Source organism: Scyliorhinus torazame, chromosome 4 (assembly GCF_047496885.1).
Source record: "Scyliorhinus torazame isolate Kashiwa2021f chromosome 4, sScyTor2.1, whole genome shotgun sequence".
Taxonomy (NCBI): domain Eukaryota; kingdom Metazoa; phylum Chordata; class Chondrichthyes; order Carcharhiniformes; family Scyliorhinidae; genus Scyliorhinus; species Scyliorhinus torazame.
Genome location: NC_092710.1, coordinates 368,095,781 through 368,113,959, shown reverse-complemented (window position 1 = coordinate 368,113,959; position 18,179 = coordinate 368,095,781). Strand labels below are relative to the sequence as shown.

Sequence of the window (18,179 nt, the reverse complement as noted above, 5' to 3'; positions counted from 1 at the left end):
TTGACCGATCCTTCAAAATTGGAAACTGGCAAGGATCTGAAGATTGAAATCATCCCCAACCTGCGCGAAACGTACCCTCACCGTCATCGACACTGGGATCGGGATGACCAAGGCTGATCTGATCAACAACTTGGGCACCATTGCCAAGTCTGGCACCAAAGCCTTCATGGAAGCTCTGCAGGCTGGTGCAGATATTTCAATGATTGGCCAGTTTGGTGTTGGCTTCTATTCTGCCTACTTGGTGGCTGAGAAGGTTACAGTGCTCACCAAGCACAATGACGATGAGGCATATGCCTGGGAATCATCAGCTGGTGGCTCCTTCACTGTCAAAACTTATACTGGTGAGTAATAAATGGGGAAGGAGCAGTGAAAACTGGGTGGGTTGTTTGCAGTTGATAGTCTGGCTGCATGAGATGTAGTCTGTAACTCTGAAATTGTGCTGATCCCAGTCAGGACAGCTGTGGGATAAAGCAGGATTCCCATTTCCTTGATATTGCGGGTGGGTTGATGTGTGTAGTTTACAAGCCTGAATTATGGCTACTTGATTGAGGTGACTGTCTTTTATTCCAGTGCAAGGGTCAACTTCCAAGAGGTATGTAAATTTGTTTTTTTTTTAAAGCAGAAAATCTGAAGAATTAGGAGGAGGGGGGCCTGCTCTGCCATTCAATAGTGGTTAGCACTACTGTCGCTCTGCAGGGGGCATGGGTTCAGTTCCGGCCTTGGATGACTCTGGAGTTTGCATGCGCTCCCCTGTGGCATGGGTTTCCTCCGAGTGCTACGGTTTTCCCCCACAGCCCAAAGATATGCAGATGAGGTGGATTGTCCCTTTGTGTCTTTATAACAGTTAGATGGAGCTGTGAGGATGTGGGCCTGCTGGGCAGGGTGCTCTGAGAGATGATGCAGACTCTATGGGCCAAATCGCCTCCTGCACCATTCATACAGTCCTATGCTGTATGGATTCCAACTGCCTTTTGCTAGCATTCTGGATAGAAATGTCAGTGTACATGCATTTAATTAAACGGCAACACTTCAGCACAGCATGTTTTGAAATATGATTGAGTGGTAAGTATTTACAGTCACATGTTTCAATGAGAGTATCATTGGGACCCATTTTTTTAAGAAAATATTTTATTGAAGGATTTTTAATTTTCAGTTTTAACACTTTTTAACATTCCTTAAACAACTGCGCGGGCCGACACACGCAAAAAAACCTAAAGACAACGTCCCCTACTAGCCCCGCCCTATTTCCTAATTACTCGTTAACTAATAATTACTAAATTCCCTGTCCTTGGCTTACACTACCATGCCTCCCATTTTCCTCTTCTCCTCCCTCCCCCCCCCCCCCCCCCCAATTGATCTCTCAAGGCGAACTTAATCTTTTACAGCCTGAAAAACCACGCCATGTCGCTGACCCACGCTCCTGACTTTGGCGGTTCCAAGTCTATCCCAGCAAAATCCGTCTGGCCAGCAGGGGAGGAGAAGGCCAGAACATCGGCATCCCTCTGTGTTCTGGATCTTCCGCTACCCCAAATATTGCCAATCCTGGACTTGGAGTCGCCCTCCCCTTCCAGGACCTCTGACACAACGTCTGCAAATCCCTGCCAGAATCCCCTCAACTTCGGACACGCCCAGAACACATGTACATGATCGCCGGGCTTCCCTTTCTCTCCCCCCCCCCCCCCCCCCCCCCCCCCCACAGCGTCCGCACCTATCCTCCACTTCCTCAATAAACTTGCTCATCCGGGCTACCGTCATGTGGGCCCTATGAACCACCTTGAACTGGACCATAAGTCTGGCACAAGCCTTTCCCATAATTCGATTTCCAACTCTCTCCTCCAGCTCCTCTTCCCACTTCCTCTTCACCTCCCTGATAGGGACTCCTTCCCATTCCATCAACTTGTATATCTCCGAGACCCTCCCCAATCCCTGTTTTTATCATTGGGATCTATTAATAGATCTGTAATCTTTCATACGTTCTTCGACAATTTAATTGGCCCAGATGACATCCCTTGCTGTAAGTGGCTGATTGCTCTATGGTCTTAAACCATACGTATGACGGAGTCTACATAGCTGCACAGAAAATACTGATCTGAAATTCAACAAACTTGTTTAAGCACTTGGCCTACATGTTAACGGCAGAGAGCACATTGATTAGAGTAACATGGTGTGCGTCTCAACAGTGGATCAGGAGCACCCAACCCAGTTGAATGAGTCCAGCTTTATTGCTGCCAGTTAAACTGGGAGGAATAAGTTTGGGTTTATTCTCCAGTTGTGAAGTGCTCAGACCTGAAAACGTTGAGCGCAACATCCAAGCATGAGCAAATACCAACAATTTCTGTTGCAATGTCTGTCGAAGTTAGTGGTTTGAAACTTGCCCGCCCATGTTCTCATTTGTATTGTGAACTACTGTTACTGCACAGCTTTGAAACATTTCTGATGTCCCCCGTGCTGACTTGCGTGAAAATAGGATTGTGGTCTGGGTGCCTGGATGTTGCAGTACTTCAATTTCATTAGTCTCTCGTTGAAGTACTCTTCCAGACTCTGATCACGGAATTGTCCCAGTGTTCTTGTTGGAGCTCTGGAATGTGTAATCCCCAGCCAATCCTGCGAGGCTCCATTTGACGAGGGAGTGAATGGCGACTGTGTTGATGTTTTTGTGGGAGATGGTGTTCCCCTTCCAGCTGGAAATGTTGAGAATCGGGCTGGAATAAAGTCTGACTGGCAGGCACTTTGTAGGCTAAAGTTAAGGAAATGAGAATTGGTTAGTATTCCTCAAATTAAATCTTGATGCCTAAATCTGGATGGATTATTAAGACTAACAAACATCTGGCTATGTTTTCTTGCTCATTACTATCTAAATTACACCTTCTCTACCAGAACTCATGCAATTCTTCAGACAGGATGCAGGCTAGTGTTGGGAAAGGACTGGTCTGCTGGAGTTTTTCTTGGAGATTGAGTAAAACTTCGGCTTCAGTGGCAATATTCTGGACCCTGAGGTGATTTGCTGATGACTGCAGTGTTCGTTCGATTCACTGATGCAGTCGCGTCTATGTGCAGTAAACCTTGGGCTGATCAGTGGCAAGTAATATTTGTGCTATAAGTGTCAGACAATGACCATCTCCAGTGGAGTGCCCACCAGTATCCTGGGGTCATCATTGATCTGAAATTTAACCAGACCAGACATGTAAATGAATTTTGAATTCTGCATCAAAAACTTTCGAACTCTTTGCCTGGGTGAGAACAGCTCCAACAACATCCAGAACAAAACAGCCTGAGACTGGCACCAAATCTGCCATCCATTGAAACCTGGCAGCGCTGTGCCATCTGCAAGATCCACTGCTCAGAAATCACCCCCCTTCCAACATCTTTACCAGCTGCAGGGACAGCAAGTCACCATGGAAATTCTTCCATGGAGCTCTTGACCTAGCAAATGTCATGAGTGAGACATCATTCCATCAAACCAATCAGACATACTCCAAGGAATATCATCAACTGGAAGTTATTCCAGTTGTGATGAGGTTCTGATAGTAAAGAGGATTTGTGATTCTCTGGACAAGGCAAGAGTAAAACATTGAACTTAATCACACTCACCTTGAGACTTTGGTAGCCTGGGTACTCTGGAATGCTGGGCATGGGGTACATGCTGGTGCTGTTAGATCGATGTCTTGATCTTTTCTGAGAGTATGCAGAAACTGACCGCTTGCATGTGCCACTCATGGTGAGAGCAGCTCCCTCTTCTGCAGCTAGTGACTCGATTGATTCTGATCTCAGCCGTTTTATATTGTGACAGGCACATGGCGTTGCTAATCAGGAGCAGGTGCCCTGACACGATTAACTTATTTGATCATGGGATTATTTGCTGTTCTCCAAATTGGACAGTGGATTTGACAGAGATAAAACTCCCTAATCCATTCAAGGCTTCCTGACACGCAGGAAGGTTCATTAAGAAAATGTGTAACTGATGACGCTGGATTGATTTGGAATAGTCTGTAATGGGATTAATTTATTGATGCACCTGCTGTCACCATCCTAAACACGGGCAGTAAAGTGACAGTCCCCTGGCAGGAAAACTGCCAACTTTATATCAAACTGATGGGCCCTTCATTAAAATGTTCACTTGTTCAGGCACTATAACCTGGTGTTCTTCCTGTCACCTGCTCGATACTCCTGTATCGCCGAGTAACAGCTTGTCGGCATTGCTGGCAGTGCAGTTGAAATCCCACCGTATTTAATATGTTATATTGCACATTCTGACTTGAGTTCAGCAGCTCATGGTTTGGAAATTAGGCTGCTGCTGGTCAGCAAGCTTCATACACATGGCACATTGACTAAGAACTTGGCTACTTTTACACAGTCCCTACTCGCCCATGGTACTACTTCCTGGATTTTCTTACTGTGCTTCTAATGCTTTGGCCAGTCTGGAAAATGCACACCATCGCGGAACTGCTTTTTAAACACGTGACTGTTTGGCAGAAACTAAAACTGGCAATCTCATCATAGTATATAAAGATGTGGTAGCAATCCAACTAGTCACTGCAGAAAGGAAGAACTATTTAGTGCAATACTGAAGGTGTTGAGTTATCCTTTGAGTGCTGCGTTGGCTGATCTTGGCAGTAAGGATCTGTGCCCATAGGTTAGGGGTGAAGAATCCAGGCAGTATTCCCATTGCTGATGACTCCGGCATCTGAGTGCTGCCATGGCTGGTAGCATTAGTTGCATGGCTGCCTTCTGTTCCTTTCAATACTGCTTTGTTAATCTTGAGATGCTTTTTCCAAGAACAGCTTTCTCTCCAATTATTAATCCTTTTGTTTTGTCTTTTAGGAAAGGGTGATGGGGAAGACTCTGCTGATGCAGTCATCCGTGGTACAAAGGTGGTTCTGCACCTGAAAGAAGATCAGGCTGAGTATCTAGAGGAAAAGAGGATCAAAGAGGTTGTGAAGAAACACTCTCAGTTCATAGGTTATCCTATTACACTCTTTGTAAGTACTGAGATGTTGACTTTCCCTTTAGAGTCTTGTATTGTTTAAATGCACTCCCCAACTCTGTTCACATTGTAATCCGGTCCTTAGCGTGTGTATCAATACCGTGGAAATCTCCATTTATTTTGCCGGGTGCATTTTCCAGCTCTGGTGGTTGTACCAGAAAACTGAAATTGGAGTTGGAGTATCGCTGAAAAAAGGCATTACTACGTATTCACCAATAAGGAGCCATAAATATTTGAACTGCAACATTATACCGTGGTGATCTAGACCACTCGCCATTACCTGAATCTGTGTTCATTGGACTTGCGGACTGGACAATGTTGAGTTTAACACCATGTATGCTCAAATAGATGGGTATTGCCATGGAATTCCTACTTGGCCAGCTCTTGCAAGCTCCTTTGTTGGGTTTGATGGAATAATACCCAACGTCTTTCCCCTTTTGTATTTCTGACATATGGATGATAACGTTTGTCATATTTAAATCTGTAGCAGCACGTAAGAATTTCCTTATGGTCTCCACCTGTGCTCAAATTCACCGTTTGAAATTGGAACAGTCAAATAAGCTCCTTTCCTTTGATGTACTAATTGAGGAATCTGCTGGGGGTTCTCTAACCAGATCTACCACAAGCTTATCTTCACTGGTCAATACACACACTGGGATTCTTACAGTTCTGCACACTATAAGATTGACCGTATCAACAAACTTGTAAATAGGGCCTGAGTCATTTGCTCACTGCAAGCTTGATACTGAAATTGGGCCCATCAAAGATGGCCTGTGTGATAATGGCTTGTCTGATCAGATCATTTCACATTGCATATCGCGTAAACTTTGTGTGTGTGTGGGCCCTGAAATGTAGCTAATCTAGATTATCTCTGAGCGACAGGTGAACCTTGCTGTTTCACACTGCTGGCATCACAAGTGATGTTTGTTACTCAGTAAAATAAATGAGAGTCCTGCTTCAATACTTTTCCACAGCCCAATTCCAGTGATGATTGCACTCCAGGCTGCATCTCAATTAGCTCTTGCTTGCCCTTGTTAGACTGCTGCGTTTATCATTCCATGTGCTCAGTGCTTTAATCGTTCTCATGTTTTCCTCTCTGCCATTTGTTCTTTGTTGTAAAATTAGAGCATGTGTGGAAATGTCATTGCCTGACATTCAGTCTGTTACATCATAGTGTGATTTTCATTTTCCACCATCTCACTGAGGGTCTGTTTAGCACAGGGCTAAATCGCTGGCTTTGAAAGCAGACCAAGGCAGGCCAGCAGCACGGTTCGATTCCTGTAACAGCCTCCCGAACAGGCGCCGGAATGTGGCGACTAGGGGCTTTTCACAGTAACTTCATTTGAAGCCTACTTGTGACAAGTTTTCAATTCAAAAGGGACAGTTCTTCTTCACGTTGGGCTAACTATCAATTTAAGTGCCTGTTTCTTGTAGATTTTGGAAGAAGTGGTGGTGGGATGTTTACTGATGTGACTTGTTTTCTTCAGGTTGAGAAGGAACGGGAAAAGGAGATCAGTGACGATGAGGCTGAAACTGAGGAAAAGCCTGAGAAAGAGGATGGTGCGGATATGGATGAAGGAGAGAAGCCCAAGATTGAAGATGTAGGTTCTGATGAGGAAGAAGATGGTGAAAAGAAGGACAAGAAAAAGACCAAGAAGATCAAAGAGAAATATATTGACCAAGAGGAGCTGAACAAAACAAAACCCATTTGGACTCGCAATCCTGATGACATCACACAGGAGGAGTATGGCGAGTTCTACAAGAGCCTCACTAATGATTGGGAGGACCATCTTGCTGTGAAGGCAGGTTTAACCTGATTTTGAGTGCACTGTAACATCTTTAACATGCCATGTATATTGTGGGATAGAAGCAAATAACACTACTTGGAGACTGCCAGCTGGACTAACAAAACTGTTTTTAGTATCCTCCCATGTAATTCTTGTGGGTGAGATCCAATCGAGTGGGCTGCTTTGTCCTGGATGGTGTCGAGCTTGAGTGTTGGGGCTGCGCTCATCCAGGCAAGTGGAGAGTATTCCATTACACTCCTGACTTGTGCCTTGTAGGTGGGGGACAGGAGGTGGGTTAGTCGCCATAGGATTCCTAGCCTTTGACCTGCCCTGGTAGCCTCCGTATTAATGTGGCTAGTCCCGTTCGGCTTCTGATCAATGCTAAGCCCATGCTGCTTCCCGGCTTGGGTCACTGCGGAGCCTACACATTCTCCCCGTATCTGCGTGGGCTTTCTCCCTCCGTGTACCCGAATAGGTGCCGGAGTGCGGCAACTAGGGGCTTTTCACAGTAACTTCATTGCAGCATTAATGTAAGTCTACTTGTGACACTAATAAAGATAATTATTGGTTTGACACTGGCAGAAACACAGCTCCCTGGTGACTGTTATTCGTTAATTGACAACCCTTTCCCATCAGAGTGCAGAAGTAAAAATGCCTTGCTACAGTTTGTAGAGAGCCTTGGTGAGACCCCACTGGGAGTAATGTGTTTGGTTTTCGTCCCCTTCTCTCAAAGAAAGGATTTTGGTGTCATAGAGTGCGTGTAACAGGTTCACCAGATTGGGTTTTAGGAGAGATTGACTCTGGGTCTGTGTTTTGAAAAATGAGGGGTAGCCTCATTGTAACTTACCAAATGTTCAGTGTGTGATGGTGGCCGGTGAGTCTAAAACCAGGAGCATAGCTCCAGGATAAGGGGTAGGGCCATTTGGGACTGGGATGAGGCAGTGAAGCTTTGGAATTCTCTACCCCAGCATTGAGCATGTTCAAGACTGAAATTGATAGATTTCTGGAACCAGTGACATTCAGTGATACGGCGACCATGAAGGGAAGTGGAGCGGAGATGGGTGATCAGTCATGATCTAATTGCAGGCTCGATGGGTTGAATAACTTGTGCCTGTTCCTAGGGTGGCATATTGGTTAGCACTGCTACCTCATAGCTCCACTGACTCGGGTTCAATTCCGGCCTCGGGCGACTGGAGTCTGCACTTTCTCCCCGTGTCTGCGTGGGTTCCTCCGGGTGCTCCGGTTTTCCTCCTCCTGTCTAAAGATGTGCAGGTTAGGTGGATTGGCCATGATAAACTGTCCCTTCGTGTCCAAAAAGGTTTGGTGGGGTTACTGGGTAATGGGGATAGGGTGGAGGTGTGCGCTTAAGTAGGTGCTCTTTCCAAGGATTGGTGCAGACTCGAGGGGCTGAATGGCCTGCACTGTAAATTCTATGATTCAACTTCACTTTAATTTGACTGCCTGGGACTTGAAATCTTCAGTCAGAATCATTTCAGGCAATTCAAAGTCCATCCCGAAGACCATCCTGAACATTCCCTGTACCTGACCTTGTCGCCAGATATTTGTCATGAAATAAAGATAGCAGAGGTTGGTTAGCTCTGAGAATAATTTGTGGCTTTTCCCCTCAGCATTTCTCTGTTGAGGGCCAGCTGGAATTTCGTGCCCTCCTGTTCATTCCCAGGAGGGCTCCCTTTGACCTATTTGAAAACAAGAAGAAGAAGAACAACATCAAGCTTTATGTGCGCCGAGTCTTCATCATGGACAGTTGTGAGGAGCTGATCCCTGAGTATCTGAGTGAGTATTTTAATAAGTGTGTTGTGGGCCATGGACAGCTGTGAGGAACTGATCCCAGAGTATGAGTGTTTTAATAAATGTGTTGTGTGGCCTTTCTGATTTGGGTACAGGTGGTGGAATGTTCCCCTCATGGTACTACTGTTTGGTGTAGGCTACTGGATATTGACTTCCAGTTTCAGGGATTCCTGTTCAGAAATTATACCTCCACAAATCTCTTATTGCCTTTGTTTTTATTAGCTCTTGTGGCTTCCTTTAGTTAGCCTCGAACTTGTGCACCGCATGTTCTGAGTTACAGTGCAGCAGATGTGGTCGTTCATGTCTGCCAATCTGGTCATCCCAGTAACAGCTGTTTTTGGGGTGCTCTGGCTGTAGTCCAAACAAATTTATTCAGCTAGTACATGTAGCAGGGTGCACTAATGTAGTGCATCCTGCCATGACATTGATCATTTGTGAAAGCTTCTCAATCAGCCCAGTGTGTGTGAAAGGTGAGTGATTGACTGGTATTCTTTTTATGCGTAGAATTCTATAGTCTGACTTCCGCTAAACTTGGAAGTCTAAAGTTCAGTGTGTGTTATTTCAGTGGTGTAAGCCCAGATACCTGGCTCTCTTGGACTCTGACTTTTGTCATTAAGACCCTTTTGGTTCATGTCTGATGTGACTGATTGTCTTAACCCAGACTTTGTTCGTGGTGTGGTGGACTCTGAGGACCTGCCCTTGAATATTTCCCGAGAAATGCTTCAACAGAGCAAAATCCTGAAGGTCATTCGCAAGAACATTGTCAAGAAGTGCATGGAGCTCTTCTCTGAGCTGGCAGAGGACAAGGAAAACTATAAGAAATTCTATGAGCAGTTCTCCAAGAACCTGAAGGTACGGGCAAAAGGAGGAAGAAGCTCCTGCTTCGTATTGGCCTGCTGTTTGTATGAAGGGCAAAAAGCAGGGGGGGTGGGGAAGAGTGGGGCTCTCTACTTGGTGAGTGCAGTTTCCTTCCTGGGAATTTCACCTCCATTGTCCTGGCACAAATGTCTAATCACTATTTATTGAATTGCTGAAGGGCCTACAGTATAGAGGGTGTAGATTAACCCATTAAATGTGCAACTCAAATCGTTCTCTCGCTGCACACGTACGGTGAGGGATGGCAGTAGGTCACCCCCCCCCCCCCCCCCCAGGTCTGTTCCGTCATACAATTCAATCAGCCATTCAACCGCCCATTCCTACCCCAATCAGCCATTCAACCACCCATTCCAACCCCAATCAGCCATTCAACCGCCCATTCCTACCCCAATCAGCCATTCAACCGCCCATTCCTACCCCCAATCAGCCATTCAACCGCCCATTCCTACCCCCAATCAGCCATTCAACCGCCCATTCCTACCCCCAATTAGCCATTCAACCGTCCATTCCTACCTACCCCAATCAGCCATTCAACCGCCCATTCCTCCCCCCAATCAGCCATTCAACCACCCATTCCTCCCCCCAATTAGCCATTCAACCGTCCATTCCTACCTACCCCAATCAGCCATTCAACCGCCCATTCCTACCCCCAATCAGCCATTCAACCACCCATTCCTCCCCCCAATTAGCCATTCAACCGCCCATTCCTACCTACCCCAATCAGCCATTCAACCGCCCATTCCTACCCCCAATCAGCCATTCAACCACCCATTCCTCCCCCCAATTAGCCATTCAACCGCCCATTCCTACCTACCCCAATCAGCCATTCAACCGCCCATTCCTCCCCCCAATCAGCCATTCAACCACCCATTCCTACCTACCCCCAATAATCTTTCATCCCCGTGTTAATATAGCACTTGGGGCGAGTGGAATCAAAGGTTATGGGGAGAAAGCAGGATTAGACTATTGAGTTGGATGATCAGCCATGATCGTGATAAATGGTGGAGCAGGCTTGAAGGGCCAAACGGCCTGCTCCTGTCTTCTATGTATCTATGTAATCAAGAATCTATCTACTCTTGTTTTCAAACTATTTAAAGCCTTTGCTTCTGCCCTTTGAGGAAGGGAATTCTGAAGACTTCATCTTCAGTCGTACACCTGCAGCACAGAAAAGGCCCTTTGGCCCATTGTGTCTGTGCCAGTCACAAACAAGCACCTGGCCCATAGCCTTGTATGCCTTGGCATTGAAAATGCTCATCTAAATACTTCTTAGTTCCAGACTCCCACCACCCTCTGGATAAAACGGTTTTCCCTCCCATCCCCTCTAGACCCCCTGCCCCTTATCTTAAATCAATGCCCCCCCAGTCATTGATCCCTCCACGAAGAAAAGCTTCTCGTGTATATCCCTCATAATTTCATACGTCTCAGGTGGAAAATATACAGTAAATGGCAGAACCCTGAAGAGTATTGATAGGCAGAGGGATCTGGGTGTACAGGTCCACAAGAAGGCATATCGCAGCTTTATGGAACCTTAGTTAGGCCATATTGTGTTCCATTCTTGTCGCCATGCTACCAGAATGACGTGGATGCTTTGGAGAGGGTACAGAAGAGGTTTACCAGGATGTTGCCTGGCGTGGAGGGCATTAGCTGTAAGGAGCGATAGGATAAACTTGGTTTGTTCTCATTGGAGTGACGGAGGTTGAGGGGCGACCTGATAGGAATCTACAAAATTGAGGGGAATGGTCAGGACGTTTTTCCCCAGGGTAGAAGAGTCAATTACTAGGAAACATAGATTTATGGTGTTTGGGGAAGTTTAGAGATGTGCAAGGGAAGGAGGAGGTGGTGGAAGCAGGTACAATAGTGATGTTTATGGGGCGTCTTGACAAAAACATGAACAGGATGGAAATAGACCCTGGAAGTGAAGAAGGTTTTGGGTTAGACGGGCAGCATGGTTGGTGCAGGCTTGGCAGGCCGAAGCTGTAATTTCCTTTGTTCATGTGTTCTCTCTCTCACCCCACCGTCTCCTCTGTTCCAAAGAAAACAATCCCAGTCTATCCAATCTCTCTTCATAACTAAAACTTTCCAGCCCAAGCACCATCTGGTGAATTTCCTCTGTACCCTTTCCAGTGCTATCTCATCCCTCCTATAATGTGAATTCCAGAACTGCACAATACTGCTGTGGCCTAACCAACATTTTGTACAATTCCCACATAACCTCCCTGCTCTCGGACTCCTCAGCTAATAAAGGCAAGTATACCATATACTTTCTGAGCCACTTTATCCACCTGCTCTGCTACCTTCAGGGAGCAGTGTGCATGCGCATCAAGATCCCTCTGATCCTCGGTGCTTCCGTTTATCATGTATTCCCTTGCCTTTTTCGTCCTGCCCAAGTACATCAACTCACACTTATCCTGATTGAATTCCATTTGCCACTGATCAGCCCATCTGACCAGCCAGTCTGTATCCTGTAATCGAAGGCGATCCTCACTATTTACCAATTTTCATATCATCTGTGAATCAACCCTACAATGGCAATCATTTATATAAACCACACACAGCAAGGGCTCTTGAAGAAAAAAAAATCTCATTGGTCTTAATGGCAGTCTAAGCTTTCCTAATGACTTGCTGTATCTGTTTGTTCAGACACCCAGATCCCTCTACCTCAAGAGGTCTGCCATCTCCCCATTTAGACAATGCGTTTTTAAAATTCTGAACTTGTAATTCTTGATGTAAGATGGTGTAATAACTGTTATCCTTTCTTTAACTCCTAGCTGGGGATCCATGAGGACTCCCAGAATCGCAAGAAGCTGTCTGAAATGCTGCGTTACCACACCTCGCAGTGTGGAGACGAGCTCACCCCATTATCAGACTATGTCTCCCGAATGAAGGAAAACCAGAAGTGCATCTACTATATAACCGGTGAGTTGTGGTCCAGTGAGAAATATCTGGTTTGCTGATTAGAGGAGAGTGTGGGTCTGATGAGCAGCACCACACGACCTCTGCTTGCTTTGTAATGCAAGTGAATGAAATGAACAGTAGGCCGTTCAGCCCCTTGAGACTGACTTCTATGCAGTAAGATCATGTTTGCTCCATATTCTTGAACATCTTGTCTAGGAAAAATGTATTGCTCTCTGGTTTAAAATTGGGCTGTTTTTGTAAGTGGAGTTCTACCCAGTGTGTGAAGGAGTCTTTCCTAACTTCTCTCCTGAATGGCTTGGCTCTGATTGTTTTAGATTTCTCCTATCGCTGTGGAAAATTTCACACACACTAAAATTCCTCTATTCAACCATCCCGTACCTGTATAAATTTCAAAGAATCCATAATCTCTTCATAATCTGACCCGTTGTAAAACTTGGAAAAAATCTTGAATAATGTCTGTTAATATGAAAGCATTGAATTTCCCAGACACCAAACTTGGGCAATACATTGTTCTGCTACAAGATACTTGACAACATGTCCAAGGTGTGGTTTTGTGAGCAGTGAGTTTGACGCTGTTGTTTTTCTAGACTATCCCAAGTTACTTGTCCCTCTGCCATTAACGGAAGGTGCTGATGTCAGCCATTCTTGAACCTTTCTCTTACAAAATGTTTCATTGTCGCTCACTGCTGTAAACATTAATTTTTGCTATGACGAGTTCTTTGTTAAAACCATGGAAGTTGGAGCCTGTCCTGGTGTTGTCTATCCTTTAAAATAGATTATTACAACAAGTTACCAGCATGCAGCTAAACCTGATGTGAGCAAGTCTCAACTGTTCATCTGGCACATTCCAAACCAGAAATATTCCCACTTCATTAAAGCAGAGCCTTTAACATTGCTTTGTTACAGATATGGGTGTCTCTTGACTTGTTTTTTATTACTAATCTCACGGCTGAGATTATTTTTTAGTGTAAACAAGTACATTGCCATCAGCTCTGCTCTCAGCTTCTCAACACATGCTGGTAATATTGGTATAATATGATCGAGTTCAGTTCCCAGACCAGCTGTGGTAGCTCATGGAAGGCTGTCTTGCTTTGGAGTGCTACTATTAATAGCTAATTCTCTTTTGAATGGGGACACCAGTGATGCTCTGTGGGTGGACTCATTACTAATTATCAAGCATGTACTCTTACAAATGTCAGTATATATCCTTTTGAATAAAACTAGCTTTGGTTCCAAGGTGTTTGACAACAGCATTATGAAGCCAATTTAGATACGGCTCCATAAATTGGACAGGAGACCAAGAGCTTGCTCAAAGATTCATAGACTTTTACAGCACAAGGAAAGAGACCTTCCCACCCACCGTCTGGTCCCTGAAAATCCCATCCGTTGCAAGGATCGAGGAAAGCAGTGATGATACAGATAGTGTACATGTGAAAAATAACCTGCCTCTGGCTAGCATGTGGATCATAAATAGGTTGGAGCCAACTTTTGATCCTTGAGGGACACTAATGAGAAGGAACAGGGTGCCAGCATCCCACTCAGCTGGATAACCGAGGAGGAGAAAGCTGTGATGAACGATGTCGAAGATTGTACTGGTGTGTGTGGTGCCTGGAAATGTACACAGTGTTCCAGGCGCTTATGGATTTTTTGATCACCAAATGTATTGAAAGAGGGGAGAAATGTGTACTCTGACCAGCAGAATGCCATTTAAAGACCATGTCCAGCAGCAAAATAACAACTAATATCCTCTGGAAGGAGACCTGCCACCCTTACCTGGCTGGGATGTGTGTGGCTCCAGGAACACACCTGTGTAGTTGATACTTGACTGGTCTCAAGCAACTCCGATCAAGGGTAATTGGGGGATTGGCAGCAAATGCCGGCCTTGCCAGTGATGTCCACATTCTATGAATATATTTTTTTAAAGTAACTGCCTGCAGGGACCAGCCCAGCCAGTGGTTACAGCCATGATAGCTTACAGTCCAGTTCTTAATTTCACCCATGGAGATAAAACATATGCTGTTCCTTTTTTCAGGTGAAAGCAAAGATCAAGTAGCTAACTCTGCCTTTGTGGAGTGTGTCAGGAAGCGGGGCTTTGAGGTGGTATACATGACTGAGCCCATCGATGAATACTGTGTGCAGCAGCTGAAGGAGTTTGATGGTAAGCAGCTTGTCTCTGTCACAAAGGAGGGACTTGAGCTGCCTGAGGATGATGAGGAGAAGAAAAAGCGCGAAGAAGACCGAGCCAAGTATGATAACCTGTGCAAGCTCATGAAGGAGATTCTGGACAAGAAGGTGGAGAAGGTAAATTGGAGAGAGTTAATTCACAGCAACAGCATTTAGAGATCATTGTCTTGACCCTTATCCTGTGCCATGTAATGTTTGGATTATCTTTTGTTACGACACCCTGGACTAGGGTGCAGTCAATTTCAGCTCCCTTGACCAAGAATCTCGACGCAAGTCTTTGGGCCTTGGCTGCCCAAAAGAGTCTTTGTTTCATATGGCTGTCTGTAAGCAGACCTTCCTGATCCAGGTCTGCAGCCTGTAATTGTTTCATTGCAGATTCACCTCACAGCCTTTCAGCAGAGAGCAGGTTCTTCCCAAGTGTTCAGGATTCAAACAGCTCCTGAAAACCTTTTCTGCTCAAATAGGAGCCGTCACCACCTGTTACAGGGCAGAATACGGCCTTTTGGCCAATTCATTGACCACCAGCGAATCAATTGAACAGAATCCTGCCCTATCTCTTGGAAGCCGGAAAAGGTATTCTATTCCGGAACCCAGGGCTGTTTACTATGTTGTAACTTTCTGAATTCCTCATTTTCTATGCTGCTTGACTTAAAGATACATGTCCGTTAAGCATCCATGGATAAAAAACAATGGGGAAATTGAAAATCAACCTCTTGAGAAATGACTGGAATAAAATCCAGGTCCTTCCAGCAGTGTTAACTGATGTTAAACATGCTGTCTCCAGAGAGGGGAGCTGAGCCTAGGACTTGTTCCCTTGTGATCCCTGCTGCTGTACGGTGTCCGCAGTCAACCATTAACATTATTGCCTGGACAAGGGACCATTTGGGTGAGGTATTTGGTGGCTGTTAGCAGTAGATTGTATCTCAGCAAAGAGGGAGGGGCACCTCTGGCACATTTGAGGTGAAATGTTCTGTTACCAATAGACAAGTCCCATCTGAAGCAGTGACTAAGTGGAGAAGCGAGTGACTTTAACACATTGGAATCTGTTTCAGGTGACTGTTTCGAACCGACTTGTCTCCTCCCCATGCTGCATTGTGACCAGCACCTATGGCTGGACTGCTAACATGGAGAGGATCATGAAGGCTCAAGCCCTGAGGGACAATTCAACCATGGGTTATATGATGGCCAAGAAACACCTGGAGATCAACCCTGACCACCCAATCGTGGACACTCTGAGGCAGAAAGCTGATGTAGACAAGAATGACAAAGCTGTTAAAGACCTTGTGATCCTGCTCTTCGAGACTGCGCTGTTGTCCTCTGGGTTTTCATTGGATGATCCACAGACTCACTCTAACCGTATCTACAGAATGATCAAGCTGGGTCTGGGTAAGTGGTTACTGAGCAAAGAAGCAGATTACTGCTGCTCTTTACAATATAGTAAGAAGTCTCCTGAGGAAGGAGCAGCGCTCCAAAAGCTAGTGATTCGAAACAAACCTGTTGGACTTTAACCTGGTGTTGTAAGACTTTGTACTGTGCTCACCCCAGTCCAACGCCGGCATCTCCACATCATCTTTTACAATATAGTGCGTAAAATATCTGATAGTTAAATTTGCTGAGTCTGCAAGGAGGCATAGACAAGTGGGCAAAAAATTGGCAGGTGGAGTATAAGAACATGGGTAAATGTGAACTTGCCCACTTGTGACAGGAAAAATAGACCAGCAGCATATTATTGAAATGGGGATTCATTTGGGTCTCATAGAATTTACAGTGCAGAAGGAGGCCATTCGGCCCATCGAGTCTGCACACAAGCCCACACCTCCACCCTATCCCCATTACCCAGTAACCCCACCCAACACTAAGGGCAATTTTGGACACACAGGACAATTTAGCATGGCCAATCCACCTAACCTGCACATCTTTGGACTGTGGGAGGAAACCGGAGCACCCGGAGGAAACCCAAGCGCACACGGGGAGAACGTGCAGACTCCGCACAGACCGTGACCCAAGCCGGGAATCAAACCTGGGACCCTGGAGCTGTGAAGCAATTGTGCTAACCACAGTGCTACCCTGCTGCCCGGTCTGTACCTGTTGGAGTTTAGAATGAAAGGTGATTTTATTGAAACATACAAAATCCTGAGGAGACTTAAATATGGAGAGCAAGTTTCGTGGGAGAGACCAGGGGGCACCGTTGAGATGGATTGAGACGACGAGTTGTTAGTATGTGGAATGGGGTGACTGGATCATGCTACCGTGGGGTGGCATGGTAGCACCATGGTTAGCATTGTTGCTTCACAGCACCAGGTTCGATTCCTGCCTTGGGTCACTGTGTGCAGTCTGCATGTTCTCCCAGTGTCTGCGTGGGTTTCCTCCGGGTGCTCCGGTTTCCTCCCACAGTCCAAAGATGTGCTGTTAGGTGGATTGGACATTCTGAATTCTCCCTATGTGACCCGAACAGGTGCTGGAATGTGGCGACTAGGGGCTTTTCACAGTAACTTGTTGCAGTGTTAATGTAAACCGACTTGTGACAATAAAAGATTATTAAAATTAAAGGTTTTTGATAGACTACTTGAGTCGGGTGTTATGTGCAGGCAAAGTATTTGGGGTCTCCATTCCAATCAGCCATCATATTGAATGGTGCGACAGACTGAACAGGACCTACTCCTGTGTTATAGAAGACCATGGGCCCTCTTGTCATTCCAAAATGAATTGCAGTTAAAATATGTGGATTAGATCGTGTACCACATGTAGCAGAGTGATTGTGCGCATTGGTGACTTGTACTAACACTCAGATTTTTACAGTGGTGTTAAATTATTGTTCTGTTTTGAAAGGTATTGATGACGATGAGGTGCCTGTGGAAGAGACCACTCCACAACCTGTTGAAGATATCCCACCCCTGGAGGGAGATGAGGATGCATCCCGCATGGAGGAAGTTGACTAAAGCTGCTCTCTTCCTTTCTGTATTCTTCCTTGGTGTATTCAATTGGACTGTATTTAATTTGGACTTTTGAAAGGATCTGTTGTGCAGTGTGTAAAGTAATGATTGTCTGACCAGTCTGATCAGATCAATGTGGATTGGACCTCCTCTCTTTAGGGGGCGGAGTCTTGCACTACAGTCGTTATCAGATGTTACTGTCCTTTTTTTTTATTTTCAAACGCATGTCATTTATACTTTTGCAGCTCTGCTGTAAAATAAAATCCGAAACTACTGGTGCAACTGAGGGCGTGGTTTTATTGTGCTGGGGGCAATTCCTCATTATTCCCACTATGCTTAAATTCTCCTTTCAAAATGCATAACCTCACACTTTTCCAGATTGTATTTCATTCATGTACCCACTCTCCTGGCTTGTCCAAATCTTTCTGCAGCCCCCTTGCTTCCTCAATACTACCTGTCCCTCTACAGATCTTTGCATCATCTGCAAACTTAGCAACAGTGCCTTCTTCCAGATCATTAATGTATATTGTGAAAAGTTGTGGTCCCAGCACAGACTCCTGAGGCACACCACTAGTCACCGGCTGCCATCCTGAAAAAGACCCCTTTATCCCCACTCTCTGCCTTCTGCCAGTCAGCCAATCCTCTATCCATGCCAGGATCTTACCCTTTACACAATGGGCTCTTAACTTA

At 45.5% G+C, this 18,179-nt stretch overlaps 1 protein-coding gene across 1 annotated transcript; it reads left to right on the top strand.

Annotated features, from left to right (window-relative positions):
• Positions 1–55: 55 nt before the first annotated feature.
• LOC140411234 (heat shock protein HSP 90-beta-like) lies at positions 56–17,771 on the top strand. Its single transcript, XM_072500341.1, has 9 exons — positions 56–341; positions 4,822–4,979; positions 6,472–6,786; positions 8,400–8,565; positions 9,242–9,432; positions 12,225–12,372; positions 14,405–14,673; positions 15,609–15,942; positions 17,386–17,771. The coding sequence occupies exons 1-9, from the start codon at positions 104–106 to the stop codon at positions 17,493–17,495; spliced, it is 1,929 nt and encodes a 642-aa protein (XP_072356442.1). The 5' UTR covers positions 56–103; the 3' UTR covers positions 17,496–17,771.
• Positions 17,772–18,179: the final 408 nt, after the last annotated feature.